Source organism: Apteryx rowi, unplaced genomic scaffold (genome assembly GCF_003343035.1).
Source record: "Apteryx rowi isolate R43461 unplaced genomic scaffold, aptRow1 scaffold_440, whole genome shotgun sequence".
Lineage (NCBI taxonomy): Eukaryota > Metazoa > Chordata > Aves > Apterygiformes > Apterygidae > Apteryx > Apteryx rowi.
In genome coordinates, this window is record NW_020450695.1 from 588220 (window position 1) to 611686 (window position 23467).

Genomic DNA, 23467 nt, shown 5'->3' on the forward strand with positions numbered 1-23467 from the left:
CGGCTCGGCGCGGCTCGGCGCGGCACGGCCCCGCCGCCCCCGCGGCCAGGGGACACCCAGGGGGCCGCGCCAGGGGTCGCCGACCCCCTGGAGCGCCAAACGCTCAGAAATAATGGGATTTTGTTGTTGCTGTTCACATTCCTGATGTTTGCTGAGAAATGACGGGTTTTTCCTTTTCTTCTTCTTCTTCTTTTTTTTTTTTTTTCTCCTCCACTCACCACGTGGGCCATTTGTAGGGCCCAATAGACCTATCCAAGTTACTCACTGTAGACAGCGCTGGAAATAATCAGATTAAGGCCAATTATGCGTGAGATTATAAAGGCAAGTGCTGAGAGGCAGAGCATGCTGTAGACAGATATAAAGACATCTGGCCACTTCCAGAACTCCACAGAGCCCTTCTGTCTCTGCAGCCAACAACTCTCAGCGCCTTATTCCAGTGCAAAATACCCCCAAACCTTACTGGTGATTTTACTTCTGTTCGGTTTAGGTATGGACTATTATTTTTATTTGCTTTCTGGATTTTTGATATGACTGCATATAATTTGAGTAGTTTTTTTTTTCTTGCTGAGGACATTGGTTTCCAACCTGAACACAGCTCTTAGTGTGGTGGATGTTTTAAAAAGAAGAAAGGTTTTAGGTTTTATTACTATTTCATTTAGGCAGAATAGTTGGGTTTTTTAAGCAGTCAGTTCTTAGCTCTAAGTTTTTTTTTTCTTTATGTAATTATTTTATCTGGAAAGGAATATTTGAGATAAATATCTAGATAGATGGATGGATGAGTGGATAGACGGATGGATGGCTGAATGGAAAACAGGCAGATATTATCTACTATTTGGAAAAAAAGCAGCAACTAACTTTTGCTGATTCTGATTATTGTGCACCTACCATGGAGTTTTCCGCCTTTGGCTTTTTCAGTTCGTTGCATGCAGTGTTAGGCACTATTTTCTCTGCCTCCTCTGGGATGGGAACTAGGATCACCAATGAGTTTCTCTAGATTCTTTCTTCTGGTTATTCACCTGTTCTCCCCCCTCCCTCTGTCTTCAGGTCGGCAGGTGACAGCGCGGCGGTGCCTGGGCGGGGAGCTGCTGCCGGTGCGTCGGCGCGGGGGGAGCGCGGGAGCTCCGCGCCCGCGGGCGGCCCCGGCCCCTCGGCCTCGCCTCGCCTCGCCGCGGCGTCGGGGCGCCCGGCCGGCCGCAGGGCCATGTTCTACTTCCACTGCCCCCCGCAGCTAGAGGGTGAGTGTTGTCGCGCAAATCCGTGTAAGTACGAGAGCTGAACTTTGAGCTGTGCATAGGCGTGTGTGTGCGTGTGTGCTGGGCGATGGGGATAAAAATGTGGTCTGGCTTGCTCCGAGAGACAGCACTTTTGACTGTCCTTGCAAATGCGGGTGTACTGATATATGCTTAGATAAGACGCAAATCTATAGCGATAGCTCAATATAAAAGGGCATCGTCTTTTTCAAAGAGAAAACACAACCCTATTTCCCCACCCCCGCCCCTAGCTTTTTCCCTTTTTGTCGCAGGATGGAAAGAAGGATTGCATGATTTTTTTTTTTAATTTGATTCCTGTTGGAAAGGCCTTGTTTTTACACCCCCCCCCCCCTTCCCGTCATTTTGCCACCTGCCTCCCCTCTGTGGATAGCGATCCCGCAGTTGAGCCTCAGGCTACGAAAGAGATGCTTTTCTCCCCTCCCAGCACAGATGTTGGTGTCATGGCTGTAATCGGGACACTTTCAGGACGTGGTCACGCCTCCTCCCTCCAGCCAAAGGGACCCCATAAATCTTTAATGTTATTTTACGAACATTCTGCGGGAGGATGGGGAAAGGCAGAGCACGACTAAAACAAAAAGAGAGAGAGAGAAAGAAAAGAAAAGATTTGGGAGGTTTTTTCCTTGTGTTTTTTTGGTTAGGGGCTTTTGTTTAATTTTTTTCTTTCCTTTTTTTAAAAAAATGGCAGCAGCCGGGGTTTCCCCGGGTCACCCCCGCATATGCCTAGACCCCTCTGCACCCGCTCCCTCCGGCCAGGGCCTCGCAGCGCGGGGGGCCAGCCCAGGCCTCCGCCGTCCAACTTCGCTCCCGGGCGGGCTGCTCTGCCCGGCACTGCCGCGGGGAAATGCGCGCCGCGGCGGTGCCCCCTCAGCTGCGCGGGGCAGCCGGGCCGGGCCGGCTGCCAGCCTGCAAAATGCCCCTGCCCGCCCCCGGCACCTTGCCTGTGCATCGCCGCCGAGCAAGGGGCTTTCCCCTGCACAGCTGCCGGCAAGAGGGGGCTCAGCGGTTTAATGCTCCTCCGGGCGAGGGTCTTCCCCCCGTTTAAGCACGCCGCAGCCCGCGGACCCCAGTGGGTCTGCGCGTCGCCGGCTGGAAAATTGCCCCCCGCCCCAAGCAGTGGCCGGGGGGACCGAGCCGGGCCGGGGTCCCGCTGCGCCCCGCCAGCCGCTCCGCCTGTGCCACCGAGCGCCGGGCGGCTTTGTCCATTAGTTTTTGGCAGACGGCTTGGGAAACGTGCTTTTGCGGCGGCTTTTCCTTGTTGGCTGGCTTCGGTTTGGGGTCTGGGTTTGGCTGCCGAGCTGGGGAGGGTCGGGGGTCACTGTGCCGTGCCGGGGCCGCGCCGTGCCGGGGCCGCTCACCTCCGTCCCCGCGGGTGCCGCAGGAGGCGAGCGCGGCCGACCTGCCGTGGCAAAGGGTGAAGCCGTCCATCGTAGAGCAACCCAAGTTAAAAACAAAGAAAACAGAAAAAATGCTCCCCTCCAAAAAAACCCAAAGAAGCAGCAACAGAAAAGCTCTTTTCGGGCAGCGTTTGCTGCGGTTTCGGGCACCCGCGGGGGTCCCGGAGGGTCAGAGGGAAGTGACTGGGCCCTCGGGGTGACTGGGCCATCATTTCACTCTGTAACGAGCACCTTCTAGAGCTATAGCGACTCGTCTGTCTGTGCCAGGAGGGGCTGGAGGACCGTCTTTATTTCCTAAATGTTGCTGCAATATGAGCACAGTGTCGCGGCGCCCTCCAGCCCCTTGGCCGGAGCGCGCCGCCGGGCAGCTCTGCAGGACGGTACTGGGGACCTTTGGCGCCGCTTTTGGGGCTTTGCTGTTTACTTAAGTTGTTTTTTTTTTTTTCCACCCTGTATTGTCAGTAAACAAAAAGAGAACGAAGCATCTGAGGCAGGGCATCAGCGATGTTTAATTAGGGGAGAGCAGCGGAGGGAGGGGGCAGTTCCCACGGCTGCAACCCCGGCGGGCTGTCTCCCCTCTCCCCGGTTCCGACCAGGGGCAAACTTTCAGTGTTCAGTGCCTCAGGTTGCCTCAAGTGGCTCCTTCGAAACTCACCGCCCGGGACGGACAGAGACTTGCCCCTTCCAGCACCTCTGCAGAGTCCCTGCAGTCCAGCCGCGGCCAAAGTCCCCTCCTCCCCTCCATGCCCCCCGTGCTCGGCGCTGCACAAAGACCTGTGCCCGTTTCCAGGGCCGTGCGGTTCCCTCTCCGGGGATGAAGGAGGGCGAGCGCGGCCGCTGCTCGGAGCGGGTGCGGGTGCGGGTGCGCGGGTGCAAACTGTCAAACGACCCAAGTCCTGCTTCTTCCATCGGCACAGAAATGCTCCCGTCTGGGGATTCCTCTTGCTCTCCCGGCAGAAAAGCACTGCTTTTATGAGAACAAATTTCAGTCACCGTGCCTCAACCACAGTCTCGTCTCTTCGCCCTTTTAAAATATAAATGGGCCGAAAACGACCCTTTAGCAGGGGCGGGGGTGTCCCTCGTCTGCGGTGGGTTGAGCAGCGACTCTCCGCGCACAGGCACCGAGGCAGCTCCCGCGGGGCAGGGGCTCCCCATCCCCGTCCCGAGCGCGGCTCCGAGCGGCCGCGGCCCGGCACCGGCGCCCCGACGGCCTGGGGGGGACTCAGGGGAGGGAGGGTGGTGTCCGAGCTGCCTCGGGCGCTGGGGCAGCGCTCGCCGCCTCCTTCGTCCCCTCTCCCGAAGGGCCCGGCCGGGGCGGCCCGGCTCCGGCCCTCTGCCCCCGGGGCAGAGGCGCCCGCAGGGCCGCGGCTCGGCGGGGGCTGCGGCTCCGCGCCCCGCGGCCCCTAACGCGCTCCCCGCCCGCAGGCGCGGCCCCCTTCGCGGGTCACTCCGCCGGCGACTTCGACGACGGGTTCCTGCGCAGGAAGCAGCGCCGCAACCGCACCACCTTCACCCTGCAGCAGGTAGGAGCCGCCCCTGCTTGGCCCCCCCGCCTGCCCCCTCCCTGCCTCCCTGCCTGCCCCCTGCCCGCCCCCCTGCCCTGCAAAGCCGCCCGGCTCCCCCTCGGGCGGCCCCGCTTCCCTCGCCCCCTGGGGAAGCCTCGCCGGGGGGGCGGGCAGGAGCCCCCCGACAGGGCCGCCCCCGCCGCTGCCGCCGCGCTGCCCCTGACAGATGTTTGCTCTCCTCCCCTCCACCAGCTCGAGGCACTGGAAGCCGTTTTCGCCCAGACCCACTACCCCGATGTGTTCACTAGGGAAGAGCTGGCCATGAAAATCAACCTCACGGAAGCCAGGGTGCAGGTAAACATTCTGGGGAATTATTTAACTCTCGGGTATTCAAACTGGCAAACTTTTTCTTTTTTTGACATCATGACTGCAGAGTGCACATTTGGCCAAAGAACGCAAATGAAGACGATCTGTCATTTTCATGATGCACTTTAATAACATCAACATAATGTGGAATATTAGATTAGGTTGATTAATCGGTCATTCATAATTAACTAGTGATAATGTTCTACACTAATTTGTCCGCGTCTCCAAGGTACTAAATTACATCAATGCACATCCATTTCCTTGCTTTTGGAGGGGGGTGTGTGTAGAGAAAAGAGCTGAGACGTGATTCTCCAAAGCAACTATGACCACTGTCAAGCAACGGGGTTAGTCAGCTGCAGGGAGCCCAGCTGCCAGGAAGAAATCTTCTGCATCTCCTCAACTTTTCTCCCTTTTGCCTACTTTCCAAATGCTTAATTTAGATGGCTAAAGAGCCTGCAGACCAATTCCCACACATTTAACATGATCCAATAAATGCCACTGGCCACAACAGCTCTCTTCTCCCCTCTGTTTTCCCCACTTTCCTTTCTTCCCTCTTTTTTTTTTTAATTTTTTGATCCAAGTGTTTGTTTTTCCACAACCAGCGTTTAACTTTATTTAAGTGTCTCCAAGCTGTTAAGAACAGCAGTCCTGCAGTTGTAAGAGATGGATCCATATAACTCTGCAGGCATCCACCGCTGATTTGCAAGCCATTTTTTTGAACACAATTATGTATTCATTTTATTTATGGTTTTTTCTTCATGCTGTTTTTGTATTTTTTTTTATTTAGGTGCTCGGGGTTAAGACTATGCAAAGATCTAATTGTAGGAAATATAATAGCTTGCCTTTTGTTCCCTAGGGTCATGTTAGTATCTCTTAAAACCCAATGGCTGAAGAGAGATAATGGAATTCACCACAGTAAATTGGGGATTGTAAACAAATTATTTCTCCTATAATCAGATTATGCGATCCTGATTATTAAATCTGAACATGAATCATTGGTCATATGCGGGCAAATTAAACTGATTATTATTTGGAAATGAAAATCTCCTTTTGCCAGTGCATTGTAGGTACTGGCTTAAAAAATATAATAAAAAATGCCATTTTGGCTATTGGTGCCTAAAGACTGAACTGCAAATTGAGATAAATGGGACAATTATTGAGCATTCAGAAGTGGAAGATCATAACTTCTTCCTGAAAGGTGCAAGGGTGAGATAGGGGTGGTGACAATTAGATTGCTGAGGACTGGTGTTTAGCCTTGTTGTTGGCTATTATGCAAACAGACAATAGATGCAAGCATTTGTTTAGCCTGCTTTCATGCAGGGACATGGGGAAACACAGAGGATGGGAGATATGTTTACATTTATACCCCTTGCTCATTCAAATATGATTAATGTGCTATAAAGCAGAGTCTTAATCGAAGATGATGTTGTCAAACAATAACTAAATAGGGAAATAAACGACTTCATCATGCTCTTTCCTCAGAAGCAGGCGAACTGTCAGTGCAAAGTCATTAAAATATGATAATGAAAAATAGCTCAATTAAATGTTGTTATAGCTGTGACCTTCATTCAATTAAGAAGCAAGAAAGTGTCTGCATTTTGCTTTGCATTTAACTGCTCTAAATTTAGAATATAGATAAAATCATTATTCAACGTTTGCTGATACATGCAATTAAAAGGCAGCTAACTAAAAATGGAGTTGTAGGAGGGGAATAATAATAATAACAATCTTGCCTGTACTTGAAGTCATGTATTAAAATGTGGATTTCCTGACCTCAAGGGAGGCTCGGTATTTTCCACCTCAATAAGGTGCTTTCAGAGCATCAGCCCCAAGGTAAATGGAAAAAACAAAAGTGCTGGGACTAAAGAACATGAATATTTAAGTTGTATATCAAGGAAAAATAAGTTTTGGAAAGTAACATGTATTAGACTGCAGAATGGTCTTCCAAAATTAGTACCTACCCCTCCTTGAGTCACCTAGATGCAGGTTTGGCAAATATGTCAAAGAGTAACTGCTAGTTTCAACCCTCACTGGGAAATGGGATGGCTAAGATGGCCTAATATATGGCTTTTCAGTTTTGATCCCTCTAATTCTAGCAGGAGCTCATTTAAAGATTTACATACAATTTCTTCAGAGTACTTAGATATGTATTTAATTCTGTCCCTATACGGAAGGTACTTAAATGAGTCAAAACATAGAAATGAGTGTTAAATATGTGCATAAAGGTAAGAATATGTTTAAATGTTTTGCTAACTGGCACCGTAACATCAAAGGTTTGGATTTTTTTCTTAACATGCCTTTTGGATGTCTTTAGACATCCCTGTCTTGATTTCCAGACACAGAAATATTCCAGATGCAAGTGTATTCTTAAGGCTCAACCAGAATAACAATGAGGACACAAAATATGTAACAGGAAAGTTTTAGCCAAGCTTCAGAATGACTGACTTCACAAGAATGGCAACTTATGAACAGTTTCCTTGCTTCACATCCAGCTAAATACGGTATTCAGCACTGATTGCTCTTCTGCTCCAGGTATGGTTCCAAAATCGAAGAGCGAAATGGAGGAAAACAGAGAGAGGCGCTTCTGACCAAGAAGGCTCTAAGGAAACAATGGCTGAGGTGGCACCTCCTGTGAGGAATTTAAATTCCCCTTCTCCAGCAGATCAAACCAGGAATAAAAAAGAGAGTCTGGAGATCCAGCAGAGGTAAGAATAATACATGTATCAAGCACCTCTCTCTGAATGCAAGCATGCATCATACATATGTACATACGTACAGACTTGCCTCGGGCCAGGCTGAGACCTAGGCAGTATCATTTTCAGGTACAGTCCAAATCATTAGAAGACAAGTGTCTCTCTTGCAACTCACGGGCAAAAGTGGTCCCTGCAGGGATGTTGAAAAGCTGGTGGCTGTGGGAGGCTGATGTTATCCCGGCTTTGGTCCCATTGAGCTTGTGATCAAGACACAAATATGCATTTGTGTTCCCACACATGCACTGTCTTGAATCAGCTAGTTCTGGTTTTGTAAGCTATTTTCTCTTCTCCTCCAGCCTGAGTCGAGCAGTTGGTCCTACTGGACCTTTCTTCCCCTCCTGCCTGCCGGGGACTCTTCTCAACACAGCCACCTATGCACAAGCTTTATCCCATGTCGCCTCTCTAAAAGGTAGGTGACTTCATTTAACTTCAGTGATAAGCTCAAAGAGCATCTCTTTCAAGCTGAGAGTGTGCTCCCAGTTGCACCAGTGGAGAAGCACATAGGAAATGATGGATCCTTCTTTCTGTTATGATTGACAGTAATCGCACTGGTTGCGCAATGTTGCAGGTTCAGGAGTGAGTCTCCTGTTGTAAATTGTAGCATGGTTTGGGGGCAAATCCCCTTCGACAGTTAGGTTTAGTGAAGTCAGGGTTTGTCTCCAGGAGTAAGGCAGGTAGGGCTTGGTCCTTTAAAGTTTACTTCACATGTGCTTTTTTCTTTTTAGAGTCAAATTTATACTAATAAATTAGTTATACACGTCCTTTTGCATTATACATTACCTGGCACCATTACTGATGCCTCATCCGCTCTTTGCATGCAGTTTCCTTTGCAGTACATCTCTGCACAATGCCAGAGCTTTCCCCTCTTCAACAGCAGGACTTCTCTGAGAACTTGAATAAAGTGTGTGCATGGGGACAGGGAGTACACAAAGCAATTCCTCATTACCTGGGGCCCAGGCATCAAGAAGGGTACATCCAGTATCCATACCCTTTTGAGTTGCCAAAAAGCAGCAGTATGCATCTTTTAAAAATAAATCACCAGCTGATCCATTAGCTGTTCCTCATCTAACAATTTGTAAGTCTAAGGGTGTAAGCAGGATGAATTCAATTTATAGATTTATAGGATGCAAAATCTCATACCACTGCCAAGCACAAAGCAGCACACCTCTTTACTGAATGCCCCAATGTATTACATATTTTGTGAGGGAAGTTTCCCAAAGTTTAAGACCTTCCTCTGTGAATGTTAAAGTATTTTTATATCTCTCACTATGTTCTCTGACATACCTCATGCGCCTCACAAGTATTTCCAGGTAAATCAGTATGGCCAAGGTATATTCCTGAAGCAAATATTTGGAACTGCTGAGTTTTGCATTAAATTCAGTGTTCTGTCCCCTTCCCTCCTGTCCTTCTGAAAGAGCAGAAGCCAAACACATCATGTAATTAGTGCCATCCTGGTAGGTGTGGAACAGGGATTTTGAATCAAGAAAAGCTGTAAAATTTAAAGGATGACTGTCTACCTGGACCCTGTAAGTGGGCAGCAGCTGTTGCACTGCACAAGTCCTCTTGATCTCTGCCCTACTCTCTGCTCCACGCCTATGGCCATGAGGTCTTGGGGCAGAGATTTTCTGCTTATTTCATCGGGCAGGAACAATCTCTCTGGAGTAGATCCAGGTGAAATTTTTCAGACAAAGAGATTATTCAGGGATAAATGTGGTTGAATGGTTTGGAAACAGAGTTGAGTTCTGGAATAGTTTCAGATGGATGTAAGGACTTTTTTTTTTCCTTAAAGCGTTACAGTTAACTATTTGCAAAATTAAATGCCTCAACACCTTTTTCTCGCTTGCTTCATTTTTAAATTTAGCTAAATTTTAAGGAAAATAATCCCAATAAACCAAAGCCAAGCAAAATGAAATAATGTTTTATTTGGCCTGAAAAATCTGTCATGAGGGTTTTTTAGTTTTATTTAATTGGATGACCTCCAGATTTTTTGTTTTCCTGTGATTTTACAGCTCATCCCCTAAACTGAAAAAATAATTATTTGCTCCTTTTTGCTTTATAGAAGTTTCACAAACTAAGGGCAGGAGGAATCTTATTCCTGAATCCCCTCTAGAGAAGCTCATTAGATAGTCAGTTGCCCAGGCTAAAAGGTTGTGTCCCCGAAAAATTGGCCCCAAATGTAAATATTGATTTTTTACAATTTGAATAGAGATGGACAGGTAGCAGAAAAACCCATCTGAATACTCCCTAGATGAATATTCTCAGCTACACCTGCAATTCATTGCTGAGATGCCCAGTTTATATTTCCTCTCTGGCACTAGAAATCTCTAGGTACATGCAAGGGGACTAGGATAATGTTATACATTGCAATTTTCAGAACTCCACTTACAGATTTGCATATCTGCATATTCACCTACCAAGAGCTTTGTGGAGCTGCAACTGCCTGTCAGCATATTGCTATACTTGCAAGGGACTAATAGACTGCACTGCTGCTTTGAGGGGAGATCCTTTTCTTCTGCAGTTAGTTCTCAGGTGCATCATGTTTTGGCTTAGAGGTGAGAGGAAGAATTCGACTGTTGTTCTGTAAGGTGACATATTTGATTTATACAAACAGAGAAGAACTGTGGGATCTTTCTTGTCGTGTTTACATGTGGAATATTGTCTCTCCTTCCTTGGCTCACCTCCATAAGTTCCTCTTACCCTGTTTCTCCAAGACCAATTCACCTGGGCTGGGGTAGGGGTAGCGCAGAAGAGACCTTGAGCTTCAGCCTCGTCATTTGGCAGTGATGAACAGGACTCTCGCTAAAGGTGCTGAGCGCGCCAAAAGGATCACAGGCCTGATTCACTTTCTGTTTTGCTTTGGTATGGAAACATGAGTGAATGATGGTTCATCTAAATAAATGTATATGAGAGCACAACCAAGCTCAGATGTCAGTCTGGAAGAAGAGAAAATGGTTGTAGGAAGGAAGAAATGGGCAGGGAGAAACGGTCGACAAAACCTTTATATGATCATCTTCACCTTGCTAAATTCATTTTGTTTGAATATATCTTCTCATTTCCTCCTTTGAGGGAGGAGATGATTTGCAACACTTCAGGCCAGTGGAAGGAGAACTAACTCTACATTTAGGTGGACATTAGTTTGTGTTCTCCTGTATCTTAATGAAGTGACCTAAACAGCTAACATCTCCCTTGAGACTCCAGTCCCATTTTGCTGTAGAAATGCAGCAAAACTCTGCCATACTGCTTCTGAGGGAATAGGTCTTTATGTCATTCGGAATATCATCAGATTCAACTCAAGGCATAAAATTCTAGGATGTGTGATTTTTGGATTGTTTGGGAAGGAGAAATTCCAGAAATAGTAACATTTTCTAAGGAAGATCTGAAAAATCTTTTGCAAGTTTTATTGAAGAGTCAAATGACCTAAAACCCTTCTCAGTACCTGTCCCATGCTGACTGCATTTTGAAACTACCAGGAATTCTTTGCACCTTTGAGAGCAAAACAGTTGCCCTGGAATCAAGGCACCATTTCACTACCAATGGATGCATGACCCAGCTTTCTTCTATGCAGATTTCAAGTGAAATGCTGCTATAGAGGCCATCTATGTGAATCCTGTAAATAGATATGTATTCCCACCATTGAGAGAGCAATCCTGGTGAGTAAAGTGAATTGTGTGCTTCAGTAAGACAGTAGAAGCTGCCTGCAGACAAACGGGCACTCCCAGTGCATCAGATACCACTGGGAAGTTCAGGCTGTTTTCTTATTCTTTTCAGGAGACAGGATTTGCTTTGTTGAGCTTGTGAGCCAATGCTTTGTTCATGTCAGTGAATAATATTTGACTGATGTTTTAGAAGGAGACAATTAAAATCAATACAGTAAATAACAAGCGATGATGGTGATGTAACTAATTAACAATTATTTTATGCTCTTATGGGCCATTTTCATTGTGCCACTTGAGAATTCTCTGTCTTATGTAAAGAAACCGATACTTCTCTTTCTCTGAGTTTGACTGCTTGGCTCCAGCCCCAGATTTCCAAGGCTGTATAAAGTGTCTAGGGTACATGCTACCTGGATCTACTTTGTAGTACAAGGATATAATAAATTTACTTTTCCAGATGAAGTCAGTCTAGTAGAGACATGAAATCTCAGAACAGGCTGGCATGGACAGGGTCTGAAGCTGCACCTTTGCTTTTGGAAAGACTATGCTGTGCACTGTAAGCTTGCTTCATGCTTTTCATGGCTCTGCAACTCTTCAACATGCAGTGCTGATCTGAGTCCTGCATGTGCTACTTCCAGGTATTGCTGGAGCATGAGGCTAGGTCTGCACAGGTGACAGAGAAGCAAACTGTTATCTCTAGGCAATATAGCCTATGAACCCTGCTGTCTCTGAAATTGAGATTTTTTTTTCCAAAGGGATGGCATTACCATCACAGGATGCTTTGTGAAGAAAACAGGCCATCTGTACAACAGGGATCAGAACTGTAATTCAGACCATAGACTGTTCCAGAGAAAAGTATATTACCGCTGGACAGTTTTTATCTGTTTCTGTCCAATATTCTCTCTTCAATAACACAACAGATCTTTTCCTTCCCTTAAGTAAGTTCTCTCCCTCTCTAAAGTTTATCATATCAGAGGCTGTACTTAGTATCAAGCACCTCTTAACCACCATATTACCCCACTGCATACCGTTCTTTCAGGCAATTCAGTTTGTCAGTTGAAAAACAACCATAAGATCATAATTTCTATGGGATATAGGCCTTCCTACTTCAGGGTTTTAGTTCTCCACTACTGGCCATAGTCAGGAAGAAGTTTGACTCACACAGATGAAATTTCTGGTGTTTGTTACTGTCTGAAATTGTGCTAATTTGACAACTGTGCTACTTCATTGTGGTGACTTTGACATTTCCATGGTCTTCCAAGATGAATCACTTACTGTAAACCATGCATCTGCAGTCCATTTAGTAGATTTAACGGCAGACCTCAAATATGAAGGGAAAATACTTGTTTTATTTATGGGCTGTATAACAATAGAGTCATCAGGAGCAGCTAGTGTTCTGTGCAGAGAGAGACCTCAAAGCACCTTCTTAATGGATGACAGCATGAATGCAATTCATTAATGTAGAAACGTTATTAATGGGTGTAAACAAGAATCTCCGGTTTTTAGCGGAAGTGTTCTACCATTCTGGTGGCTGAGGCCAAAAGTGTATCTGTTACATTCCGCTGAAATTTCCCCAGACCCCATGATTCAAAGTGCAGTGTATGAGGAGAGAAATAATTACACTTGCCAGGGAATTACTTTCATAATTCACCCACAGCTCTGCTCTGTGCAAGTTATAGCTCAGTTGGTTTTCACAGCAGCTCCATGCTACTGATAGAAAGGCAGGATTGCATTACGCACATCAAAGTGGATATTCCAGGGCCCCATTGATTAGGCTCTTTTATGGTTTGTTGCTGCTGTGGTTGCTGTTGTTCATATTAGGGAGGCTTAATTGCAGTATCCAGGAAAAAAAAATTAGAACTGTCCATCCATTACATTTCAATCTCTATTATGGAAGGACGAAGAGAATTTGCCCAACGTCACTGGGTTAGAGACAGGCTGAGAAAGAAGCATTCAAGGACCTGACTTATCCTTGAACTAGTGTTTACTGAATTGAAGCACGGTGGTTTACCATACAATTGGGGGACAGGAATCAAAACTCTTCGGGTCCTTTATTGTCTTTGTCATTCATTAGTACTTGATGATGGATTTACTGACCTTTCTCAGTGTGTGACCTTGGGAAACCCATGTAATATAGCAAGTATAGCAAGGGGGTTCTGTCTGACAAATATATATGTCCTAGTTTACTTGCTACTGTGACTTCAGAAAATTTAAAACATTTCTTTAGCTTGCTGCAGATAAACATACCTCAAGCAGGTTACTTTGATTCCAGTACCACAGATCCCCGGTTCTGGCACTGCCCTACCTCACAGGTATATTTTTCAGCCTCTGCAACAAGGATTAGGGAATACCCAGATACCAGGAGTCCTAGGGGGTGGGAGCACCTGAGCCATATGAAGGAAATGGGTGCTGGACTGTTCCTCCAAACCAAATCTTGATTAGGTGGATGAATCTTAACTGGGCAGGGGTTCCCATTGACCCCTCTGAGAGTGACACACATCAACAGGATTTAGGGTCTGACCAAGTGTTTGAAAAAGGCTGTTGATGTGGAAGGGAAGTGGTGAATGGTTGTTGAGTTGACAGTATCAAAGGACTGTTTTTGTTCTCCCAGCTCTTATGGATTTTGCTGCCAGATTTCCTGTCCAAACAGGCAAGGTCCTGACTTCTGAATTATTTTTTTGGAATTGTACTGATGGCACAAATCAAGGAGGATGAAATCCTCCAGTTCTAGTGTCAAATTATTTACACAAAACCCTCCTTCTAGAATAACTGAGCCAGATCATCAGCTTGGTACTGTTTCCATTATGCACATATGGTTCACAAGCTCAGGACATCTGAAATTCTAACATTTGGACTCTGTTGCCAGCTCTGAAGTGCCCTTTCCCAACCTCGGAGCTGCACAGGATGCCTTCCACACTTAACTAGCTTAAGCACGAGAAGGACGAGCCAGCTAGCACAACCTCAGCAGCCTTGAGGCTACTCTAAATTATACCGGGAGAGTCCGGTATTTTCCTGTTACAGGCTTCTCTGAACCTCCTGGTTCAGAGCTCAAAAAGGATTTGGATAAAGCCACCTTGGTTCTTCCTGCTTGTGCCACAGGCTTTATCAGACACAGTGTTGGCGTTATATATGAAGAGCAAGAGAGGGCTCCCCTTTGAATCAGCTCTCACAGGTAACTGAAATGATGAACTTGAGGTTGCTGTTGATCTTCCATCCCTTGTGAAAGTGGTTTCAGGGTTTATGAGGATTCAGAGCTCAAACAAACCAATGTGACTATTATCAGAAGAAAACTATATTTAATTCAAGTGTACCATTTTTACTGAAAATTAAACAGTATGCATTGACAAATGGGGATTTTAAATGGGAATTTTTCCTCACTTCCCTCCATATCAGGTTTCAGCTCATGTTTGGCTGTTCACATCAAATACTGACAAACACAAAAACTGCAAGAGGAAGGGAACTGGGGTTTTGTCTTTTGGAAAGACTGTCTATTAAATTCTATAAACTGTTGAGCTGAAATACAAAATGCATATTTTAAATACTCATGGATCAATATGGGCCTAGCTCCCATTGCACTCTCCTAAGCTGAAGCTGAACCTTAGAACTGCACAAAAGGGTCCACAACAAAAATTGTAGATCAGATATCATTACAATTGAAATGTGATGTTGGCAGAGACAAGACAGAACTAATTTAATTTTTCCTGTCAGTCTCTGTAGTAGATCAATTAAACTGCCAAGTGGATCAAATATTTCAGACTGTATTTATTACATTAAGTATTTATGTTCAGGCTGAGCCTTTAAAGTATGATCTCATATAGGAATACAAGGAGGTTTAGATCAATTCAGCAGAATTTGCTGTAAGTTAATGGAAATCTAATTGTGTATTTTAATTTTGTGTACAAGAGTCAGTAAGTTCTTGAAAGAAGGAAGGCTGTTCCCTGTCTGCATTGTAGCAACCTGGTACAAATTCCATTTAAGTATTATAAGATTGTCGTAGATGTTAGTGGAAGCTGGATCAGGCTCTAGGGCTAAAGGCCTAACCCTCACTGATTTTGGTGGGAGTTAGGTGCCTGGACTCCTCTGAGGAGCCTGAGTAACTGGAACAATTTCTTCCTTCCCAGCTGGAGTCCACAGGCTCAGAGTTACTGCAGTAAGATGTGAGAAAACACTGATGTCTGCTTTATGTGAACACATCTTTCTTGGGGAAGCTCATATCCCTGTCCATCGTGGACTGACTGTCAGGCAGGTGGAAACCATGGGCTCCTGATTCTCACATCATTTATCTTGGCTTTCATACCAGCAAAGTCTGATAGCTTTCGCTGGACTTACTGCCCACAGACACAGGCAATTACAAGGTAGATTCATCCCTCCTTTTACAGTAAAAAGACACAGGGCTAAATCCTACTCTCCTGTACTCTAGCAGGACCCTGGAGCAAGTGACACTAGTTACTCTACATTTATTCGTGTGTGAGCTGTTGTTTGCCAAGTGTTTTAACCTCAGTGAAAATGAAATGAATGGTTAATGGGTGAATTATTACTAGAGAGACCCTAGTCTCCACCACAGGTACCTGTGCTGCCTCAGGTTGCAGAGCCACTGGGTCTAATTATTAAGCAAAGAGCTTAGATTGGTACTGAAGACTGATAAATATTTTATCCCTTTCTAACCATAGAATGAAAATTATTTTTAGGGGATGGAGGCGATTCCTGCTCTTCTGAAAATGGGAGAACTCTTCTTCCCACCTCCTGTTCAGCTGCCAGGGTCTGCGCTAGGTGTCTATGTTAGGTACCACAGATGGGAGCAGAATAGCTGCATTAGAAAAACTTGCTTAATTTGTGTGAGAGGCAGCAATGCAAAGACAGCTGATGCACAGATAGGCCTCTATGCTTCCCTATTTCAGAGTCTAACTTAAAGTTAGTGAGGCTTAACAGTAGGGAGAAAACTAACAAAGTGTGGCTTCTGCAGCTGGAAGACCTCTGTAAGTACCAACCATCTTGGTCTTCCCCCTGTTGTTAAAACAGTGGCTGTCCAGCAGCCCTGAAGTGGCTATATTTCAACAGGGCAAAAAATATCTTTATGAGTGTGGTTGGAGGTGGCAAAAACTGTATGTTGTGTTACTGAATGGATTTTCTTATAAACTGTCCTTCCGTCATGCTCAAAGTAGCACTCTGATGCTTAAATTAGTCACAGAATTCAAGATTGAGCTTCCTAGTGTTAACAAGGAAAAATCTGAGGCTTTTAGTCAAGTAGTAAAATTTGCATGTGAGATCCGACTGAATGTCTGGACCTGTGGTAATGTTGCTTTAGTGATCATATGCTCAATCAGAGGAGTATTACAGGATTAACAAAGACTTTTCAGTTATATTAATAACTCATTTCTTGTAGATTCTGTTTTCTAAAATGCAAGAAGTATTTTCTCCTGAACCTGCAAGCTGCTAGTGTCCAACAACTGCTGAGGAGCTGTCTTGCTAACATCCTAAAACCAAACATCTGTCTGCCTTCATTTCTAGCAGACAGGTGCTGACCCATTGCTACCAAGAGCAGAAGTATAAAAGAAAGTGTACCTGCTCCCTGCAGGTTATTAGTTCCATCACTTAGTCATGAGCCATTTAACTCAAATATTAACTGCAGAAATTAAAGCAAGTCCTTGGCTTGGAAAGATCAGAGGAAGACATTGCATCGTGTCAGGTTGTGTTCTGCGGGGCTGTTTCATGTTGGGGGGTAGCATAGTAACAAAGGACGAGCTTTCACCAGGGGCGTCAAAGAGAATGTGGAGTTTGTTTGCCCTCTGTGAAGAAGGGCACCCCCCTGAATTTCTCACCAGAGGGCAATTCAAAGTGGTAGCTCAGCCATCTCGCCCTGCCTCTTCTTCCTGCTCCTCTTACACGCTCTTCTCCATTTGATAAAAGCATCTACGCTAGGTACCAGGGTGGCTCTTCGGAGGGACTGCATGTCTTGCAGGTGGGTCAACCTGGACTTCCAGGAGGGCTTGTTTGGGAGTCATCCTAGGTCCCAGTGTTGTTGCAGACTGAACTAGAGGAAGAGCTTGCAGTGGTCCAGCTCGGGAAGGTAGCTGGTGGGGGGAAGACTACTTCCAGTAGTGGGGTACAGGGAAACTTTTTCATTTAGATGGAGAAGAGTACCCATTTCACTCTGTCTCCAGTCTTTATTGCTTGCTAGAGACAGCCTGTGTATCTCAGGGGCCAGGTAGTGAGCCCATCCCTCCTGCTGGGACTCCAGGCTGCAGTCAGTGGCAGTAGCTCTAGGTGTCCTCGGATCACTTCTGGAGGCCCTTGTCTTCGAGGTGGCATCAATATGCAAGCCCAGAGGTGGGGTACCTTCAGGTAAATATGATGCCAGTAATTGGCAGGGACCTAGGCAAGGAAGTGTTAAGAAGATGTGCAGGGCTGTATGCAGCTCAAATATGGATTCCAGTATTGATCATCAACTCCCACCTTATGTTACCACATGAAGTCAATGAAAGGACCCTATGCTGGACAAGAAAAATGTACTTAGAGGCAGACAGGTTACTGAACCAATTTGTCCAAAAGCTGCCCTGCCTTTCATCCCAGTTTTCAACTGGAGAAGATGTGGTATCTTATTCAAGGCTTCTTCACGGGGAGTGAGGGGAAAGTACTTGTGCTCTGTCATAGCTCAGCTTGGGTGATCTCGCAGCCCTTTCTGCCCTGAAAATCTAAGGCTTTCCAGAAAAATATGTTAGCCAGGCAAAATCAAATTTCCTCCTTTGCCTTGCAGCCATGCACAGAACTAGCAGAATTATGCAGCAAGGGATTTCACAGGCATGTCCAACCCCTTGTTTTAATAGTTAATACAGCTCAAATGAGCCTCCACTCCAGTATCTCACAGTGGAATGGGAGAAGGTGATTAGTTCCTGCATAGTCATAACCAGCATATTTTCACCTTTCTCTCTGCAGTAACCTTTCAGGTGCAAATAAGCGGTGGGAGTCTCACACCCCCTTGAAGAGTGCTGTGCCCATATTGATCATGCTTCACTTTGCTGGGGGAGGGCAGGGGCCACCTCCAAGGTGCAGCTGATGGTAGCCACAGGGCAGCAGCTCGGGACAGAAACTGGCAACCTGCTCAGCCTGGTTTGTGGGGAAACCTGATGTGATCTGAACTTCATTACTTGTTTCCAAGTCTGCTGCCCTAATTCACTCCCTTTTTCACCCGAATGACTGTGTGTCTCAGCAGAGCAGAATCTGGCTCTTCTAGTCCTGACCCAGTAACGTACCTACTAAAGGTCAATTGGAGAGGAGGTTTATGCCAGCCAAGACCCAACCCCATCTCTGCCCTCCTTGGAGGGAAAGGCAGTGCGGGGTGTGATGCCAGCAGGCATGAGCCGTCCCAGCCAGGTTGGGGGACAGACCCCCCGCTCAGACCCCTTGCCAGTGGGACTCTCTCCTTGTACGGCAGTGACGGTGCCTTGTCTCCTTTCTCCCCCAGGGAGCCCGCTGTGCTCGTGCTGCGTTCCCGATCCCATGGGCCTCTCCTTCCTGCCTACATACGGCTGCCAAAGCAACCGCACCGCCAGCGTGGCTGCGCTGCGCATGAAAGCGCGGGAACACTCGGAGGCCGTGCTGCAGTCCGCTAACCTCCTGCCGGCCGCCAGCAGCAGCCCTGCTCCACCTGCCAAACCCGGCCCGGAGGGCAGCCCGGACAAGCAGCCCTCTCCAGCCAAGGAACACATGGATGGGGAGAAGAGCGTATGAGGCTGGGCCAGCGCCAGTCCCTCAGCTCAATGCGAGGACCCACTGCGGGGGCTTGCCACGGGGCGAGCTGCAGCGTGGCCCTGCCCCAGCTGGACGTCACGGGGCCACCAGGGACCCTGGGGATCCACGATAAATCTGAGCGGCCTTTCCAGCTGCATTCCACGTGCCCCTGCTCTTCTTGCACCACTGTAGATTCACTCCCCTGATTTACTGGCACCGTCTGTGTTTGGAAACGTTTGTGAAACTGTTTTTAGCCCCCTTGCATCCCAGCAACGTCAAAACGAGGGCTTGCTCCCTTTCACCTGTGCTCCCCAGGGTTGCTTTTCTCAGCAGCAGGATCGAGTCCGAACACTGCTGGGGCCATGTCCCACGTAGGCCAGGCCTTGATCCGTTTGGACCTGGGACAACCTCTGCCTGATGCCAGACACAGAGCAGGGTGCCCTCAGCGGCATCGTGCTGCCAGCGGCACAGATGCACTGCTGATCTTCTCGCCAGGTCCCTTCTGCAGCGGGGCAGCATGCTGCCACCAGCAGCCATCCTGCCTCCGCCGGTGGCCCCAGCACCACGGGTCCCCTTCCCACATGGAGATGGGGGGCTGGGACCAGGGCCGGGCTTCCAGTCTTGCTCTTGGGGGAAGGAGAAGCCTCCAGGACTCATTTACCTCCACTGTGCACAGCAAGGGGTGAATGAATATACTGGTATATACTGCTTGCGCCTGCTGTTTTCCATTTGACTTCCACCAAACCTGTCCCACACAAGCCAGGTCTAAGGGAAACAGAAAACAGAGTGAAAATCATGATAATTTTCCTTCTCCCTTCTTTTCCCTGAAAGTTGAACTTTCCACGGAGTAGATTACTGGGAAATTGCTGAGATCAGTCTACCTGTGAATAAAATCCTTGCACTAGTCTCGATGTGAACTTTAGTCTGTTACACTTACCATTCCCTGGGTTAGATATAAAAGATACATGTGATTCCAGAGCAGTGTTCATAGCTTCAAATGGTAATGTTGATATTTAATGGAGAGTGCAGTTACGTCTCGATCTGCACAAAGCGGGGGGTATTTTAGCATCATTCTCTGACCTTTGAAAAAGTTTTTCAAAAAAAAAATCCATGACATTTTGGAAACACATTTGGAAAGAAAGACTAGAAACCAAAATAATCCTATGTTGCGACATTGCAAATATGTCTTTGCATGTTGTGTTTTTAATAAAGAGGAAATAAAACTTGGAAGGATATTCTTTTATTCCATGCAAAAGCAGACTGTTCCATTTACTGAAAGCTTGTTGTTTAATGAATTTAGACATGAAAATGTTCTAATTATTAGACAATGGGCACAGTGCAAAGGAGAATTTGACACCTCAGGAAATATACACTTATTTCCAAACCAAAACTCTCCCCAAAGCAGAGTAAGCAGGTGTCTTAGCCTGGGGTGCTCCACATTTTTCCCATGGGTAGTGCAGACACAGGTTTAAGCTTGCTGACATGGAATTGCTTTTTATAGTTGCCTTTTGCAGACTCCTTAGAGCTGTCCACAGTTGTCCCTGGAGAACAGGCCAACACCACAGCTCACAGACTTGCCCAAATAATGTGGAAGCCAATGGTAAGATTCCTGTGAGCTCCCAAGGTCTTCAGAGCAGGTCCTTCATGAGAAAAGTGCCCTACTCCAAATGAGATGCTCTCCACCACAGCCCTAAAAGTTGTGCTGTTTAACCCATGGGCGGATTTTGGCACAGAGGCTCGGCTAACAGAGCCTGTAGGTTTCTGTCACCAGCCCAGGTTTTTCTGCCACTCCTCGTTTGGGGCTGATTCTGTGTGTTGTGCTGAGGACTCCCTGCAACATGCTGTGTGCACACTTTATACCAGGTTGTGCTCAGTTTCTCACAGGATCTGGGCTCAAGGATGTGCTTGGAAAGGCAGTCCCAAGTCAGTTTGGCAGCAAAAAGGTCTCCCCATGCCCAAGTGACCTCATCCCATGAATTTCTTGGGACTGGAACATGGGACTTGCCTGGGGCTCACAAGATCCACCTGCCCTGGTGCGCACTGCCCTTTCCTCAGGGCAGTGTCTGTATCAGTGCGCTCTGGAAGGGAGAAACGGGCAGCCCTGGGCCTCGGGAGGCCTGGCAGCCCCGCATATGGGAGTCATTTCCTCTGGGCACCAGCAATCCAAGCACAGAGGAAATTCCAGCAGGACCCATGTCCATAGAACAGAGTCATTTTGCTTTACATTTACCCCACTGTGTATTTCTTTCAGCAATCCTGAAATGTCCTAATTGCAGGGGGGACATGCAGTAGCTTGTGCTCCTTCTTTGTACGCCAGCTTCAGGAGCTGCTCTGCTGAACTGTAAACGGAGACCATTTTCCCGACTGCAAATTATGGCTTAGTCTAAACAACAGCAACAGCCTTTTTATTTCACCAAAATAAAATAGATTGTGGGGGGCAGTTGGAGAAGAGAGAATCGCTATTTTCTTAGTGATCTTTTCAAACATAATTTCTTGTCTAGATTTCCATGGCCAAAAAAAAAAAAAAAGTAAAAAAAAAATCCACTCCAGATAGGCAGGCCCAACTTCATTTCAACATAATTACCTTGCATTCAGTTGAACTTCAGCCCTTCTGTACACTAACTCTTCATTCTAATTGTTTGATTAAACTCGTATTTCCTCCAGAAAGGTACATAAATAAGTGAATTGTTGAGCAAATTAAGAATACTTAACAGCATTGCATCTGAAAAGTAGTTACGCTGATTAAATTTTCTGTCCTTGAGGATTTTCAGGAAATTACTTTTGATCGTCAATAACACAATTAAGTAAACTACACGCACATTAGCATGAATAATTGATAAGAAATTATGTATTACCACGAAGCACTGATTTAATAATTCATGATGCGACACTCTAGTGACTGTGCAAAACTGGATAACATCGAGAAGTCTGCCTGATGTTGCTGGAAATGCTGCAATTACAAACAAGTCCATACTTCTGTTGTACAATAAAGAAAAGTATCTATCTGATGCATGCTGTAGTTTCTGTTTGTTTAATACATGAATAAATTTAGAAAGAACACCCTGAAAAGTTCCTGCGCTGTTTTCATTCAGATCAATGTCTCCATCCAAGCATCTGCTCTCACACCAATGACCGGCCACTTCTGCTTAGAACACAAGGATGTTGCAAAGTGGGGGAGGCGCTCAGATTCACAGCAAAGACCTGGGGGTCTTAGGCCCTAAGTCTTTTTGACTCTTCGGTGTCTGATGCATTCGTGATCATAATTGCCCAGTACAGTTTTGTTTGTTGCTGTTCTAGTCAGCAGTGCATGAAGCATTTACATTTGCATTTTTTTGAGTCTGCACAACACTGTGTTAAATCTTAGGCCAATTCACCAACAATTCTTGCAGCTTCCCTAGGGGAGACAGATATATGTTTGTCTCCTTGTTAGCATGCTGGGGAAACCAAGGCACGATGAGTCATATTCTCCTCTCATATTTTGGTCTGAGACTTGGCTCTTCAGGTCGGTGCAGCCCACAGGAACTTGCTCGAGGTCACAGAGCAGTTGAACAAGGACAAGAGCAAAACTCAGGAGAGCTGTGTCTCAGTCCTCCCCTCTTCTAGCCACCAGAGCCTGCTCCCTACCAGATACACAGCCCTCTGTGCCTGAGCCGCCTGCCTGCCTTCTGTGCTATCATATATCAGGGCTATGCCACTTAAACCACTCCTGTAATGGCCATCTCAGTAGCTCTGATTAAGTCTGGCATTTAAAAGTTTATAACTCAGCTATAAAAAGTCACTCAGGCTGAACCCCAGTCTGAGATGCCCAAGCCCAAGAGGATGATTTACATGCAAGCAATTCCAAAATCAGCCTGGGTGATATTTTTTCAGTTCTGTGAAGGAAAAAATGGAAGCCCGAAGTTTGAGGGATGGGTGTGAGACAAAGATATTTTTTGTTTAATGGCTTACTTCATTTGTCACTAGATCTCATGCGCTAATTCTCTGTGACTTTCCATGCTACCATGAGCCAGGCGCAGTTTGAACAGCCTCTGTGCAAATGTCACTTACATGATTTTGGCGAAGCGTCGCCTGTCCTGGGCTCCTCTCACGTGCAGACACAGACATACAGACGCACATCTCTGAACAGCTTTTTTCCTCATCCTCCCACCTTCCCGGCAGGGCCCATCTCCCAGCATATTGACTCGCTGTTCTGCAGCGATTGCGCAGCTCCGCATCCCAGGCTGCCACTGGCTCCACACCCCGGCATGCTTTCCCTGTCCTGGAGTCCCCTCCCCGCCCCGAGCTCTGCCCCTGCTCCGCGGCCCCAGCACAGGGCTGGCTAGGGGCAGAGCATGATGAGGGTATCGCTGCTCATAGCTTGTGACACGCTGTCATTCCTGCTTGTTAGTGGAGTTGATAAACCATGCCAGGCTGTGAGACCTTCTTTATAAGGTTGCGCAGTGTCGTCTCAGCCCTCCATGTGGCTCTGCTTTAGCACTTCCATGTAGGCCGCTTTACGCCTGTATACATTACAGTGTGAAATGTGAGGCGGAGAACACAGCTTTGCTCAGTTACGCCACAGGCTAGTGCTTCCTACACTGCATGCTGGATAGTAATGAGATTGTTACGCTAATTGGCTCTTTATTAAGAGTATTATTTACAATGATGCTGAAGGACATGTGCATGCAGAATAAGTCAGTGGTACATTATGATACTCTTTCCTCTTGCAGTCAGTGCCCTCCCCTCTGCACTCCCTGCAGGTTGCTGCTCTTGGCAAGCTGGGGTCAGCCTGCTGGCCAGCAACCAGAGGCCCCCCCC

General features: G+C 46.7%; 1 protein-coding gene across 1 annotated transcript; it reads left to right on the forward strand.

Annotated features, from left to right (window-relative positions):
• Positions 1 to 1201: 1201 nt before the first annotated feature.
• DRGX (dorsal root ganglia homeobox) lies at positions 1202 to 18670 on the forward strand. The gene is made up of 6 exons (XM_026076875.1): positions 1202 to 1235; positions 4091 to 4188; positions 4423 to 4524; positions 7069 to 7241; positions 7586 to 7698; positions 18405 to 18670. The coding sequence occupies exons 1-6, from the start codon at positions 1202 to 1204 to the stop codon at positions 18668 to 18670; spliced, it is 786 nt and encodes a 261-aa protein (XP_025932660.1).
• Positions 18671 to 23467: the final 4797 nt, after the last annotated feature.

Excerpts from the sequence above, each read along its gene's own strand:
- DRGX (XM_026076875.1), top strand. The coding sequence starts at position 1,202 with ATGTTCTACTTCCACTGCCCCCCGCAGCTAGAGG. Across the intron at positions 4,189-4,422 it reads CCACCTTCACCCTGCAGCAG|CTCGAGGCACTGGAAGCCGT; the intron begins GTAGGAGCCGCC and ends CCCCTCCACCAG. Across the intron at positions 7,699-18,404 it reads CCATGTCGCCTCTCTAAAAG|GGAGCCCGCTGTGCTCGTGC; the intron begins GTAGGTGACTTC and ends TTTCTCCCCCAG.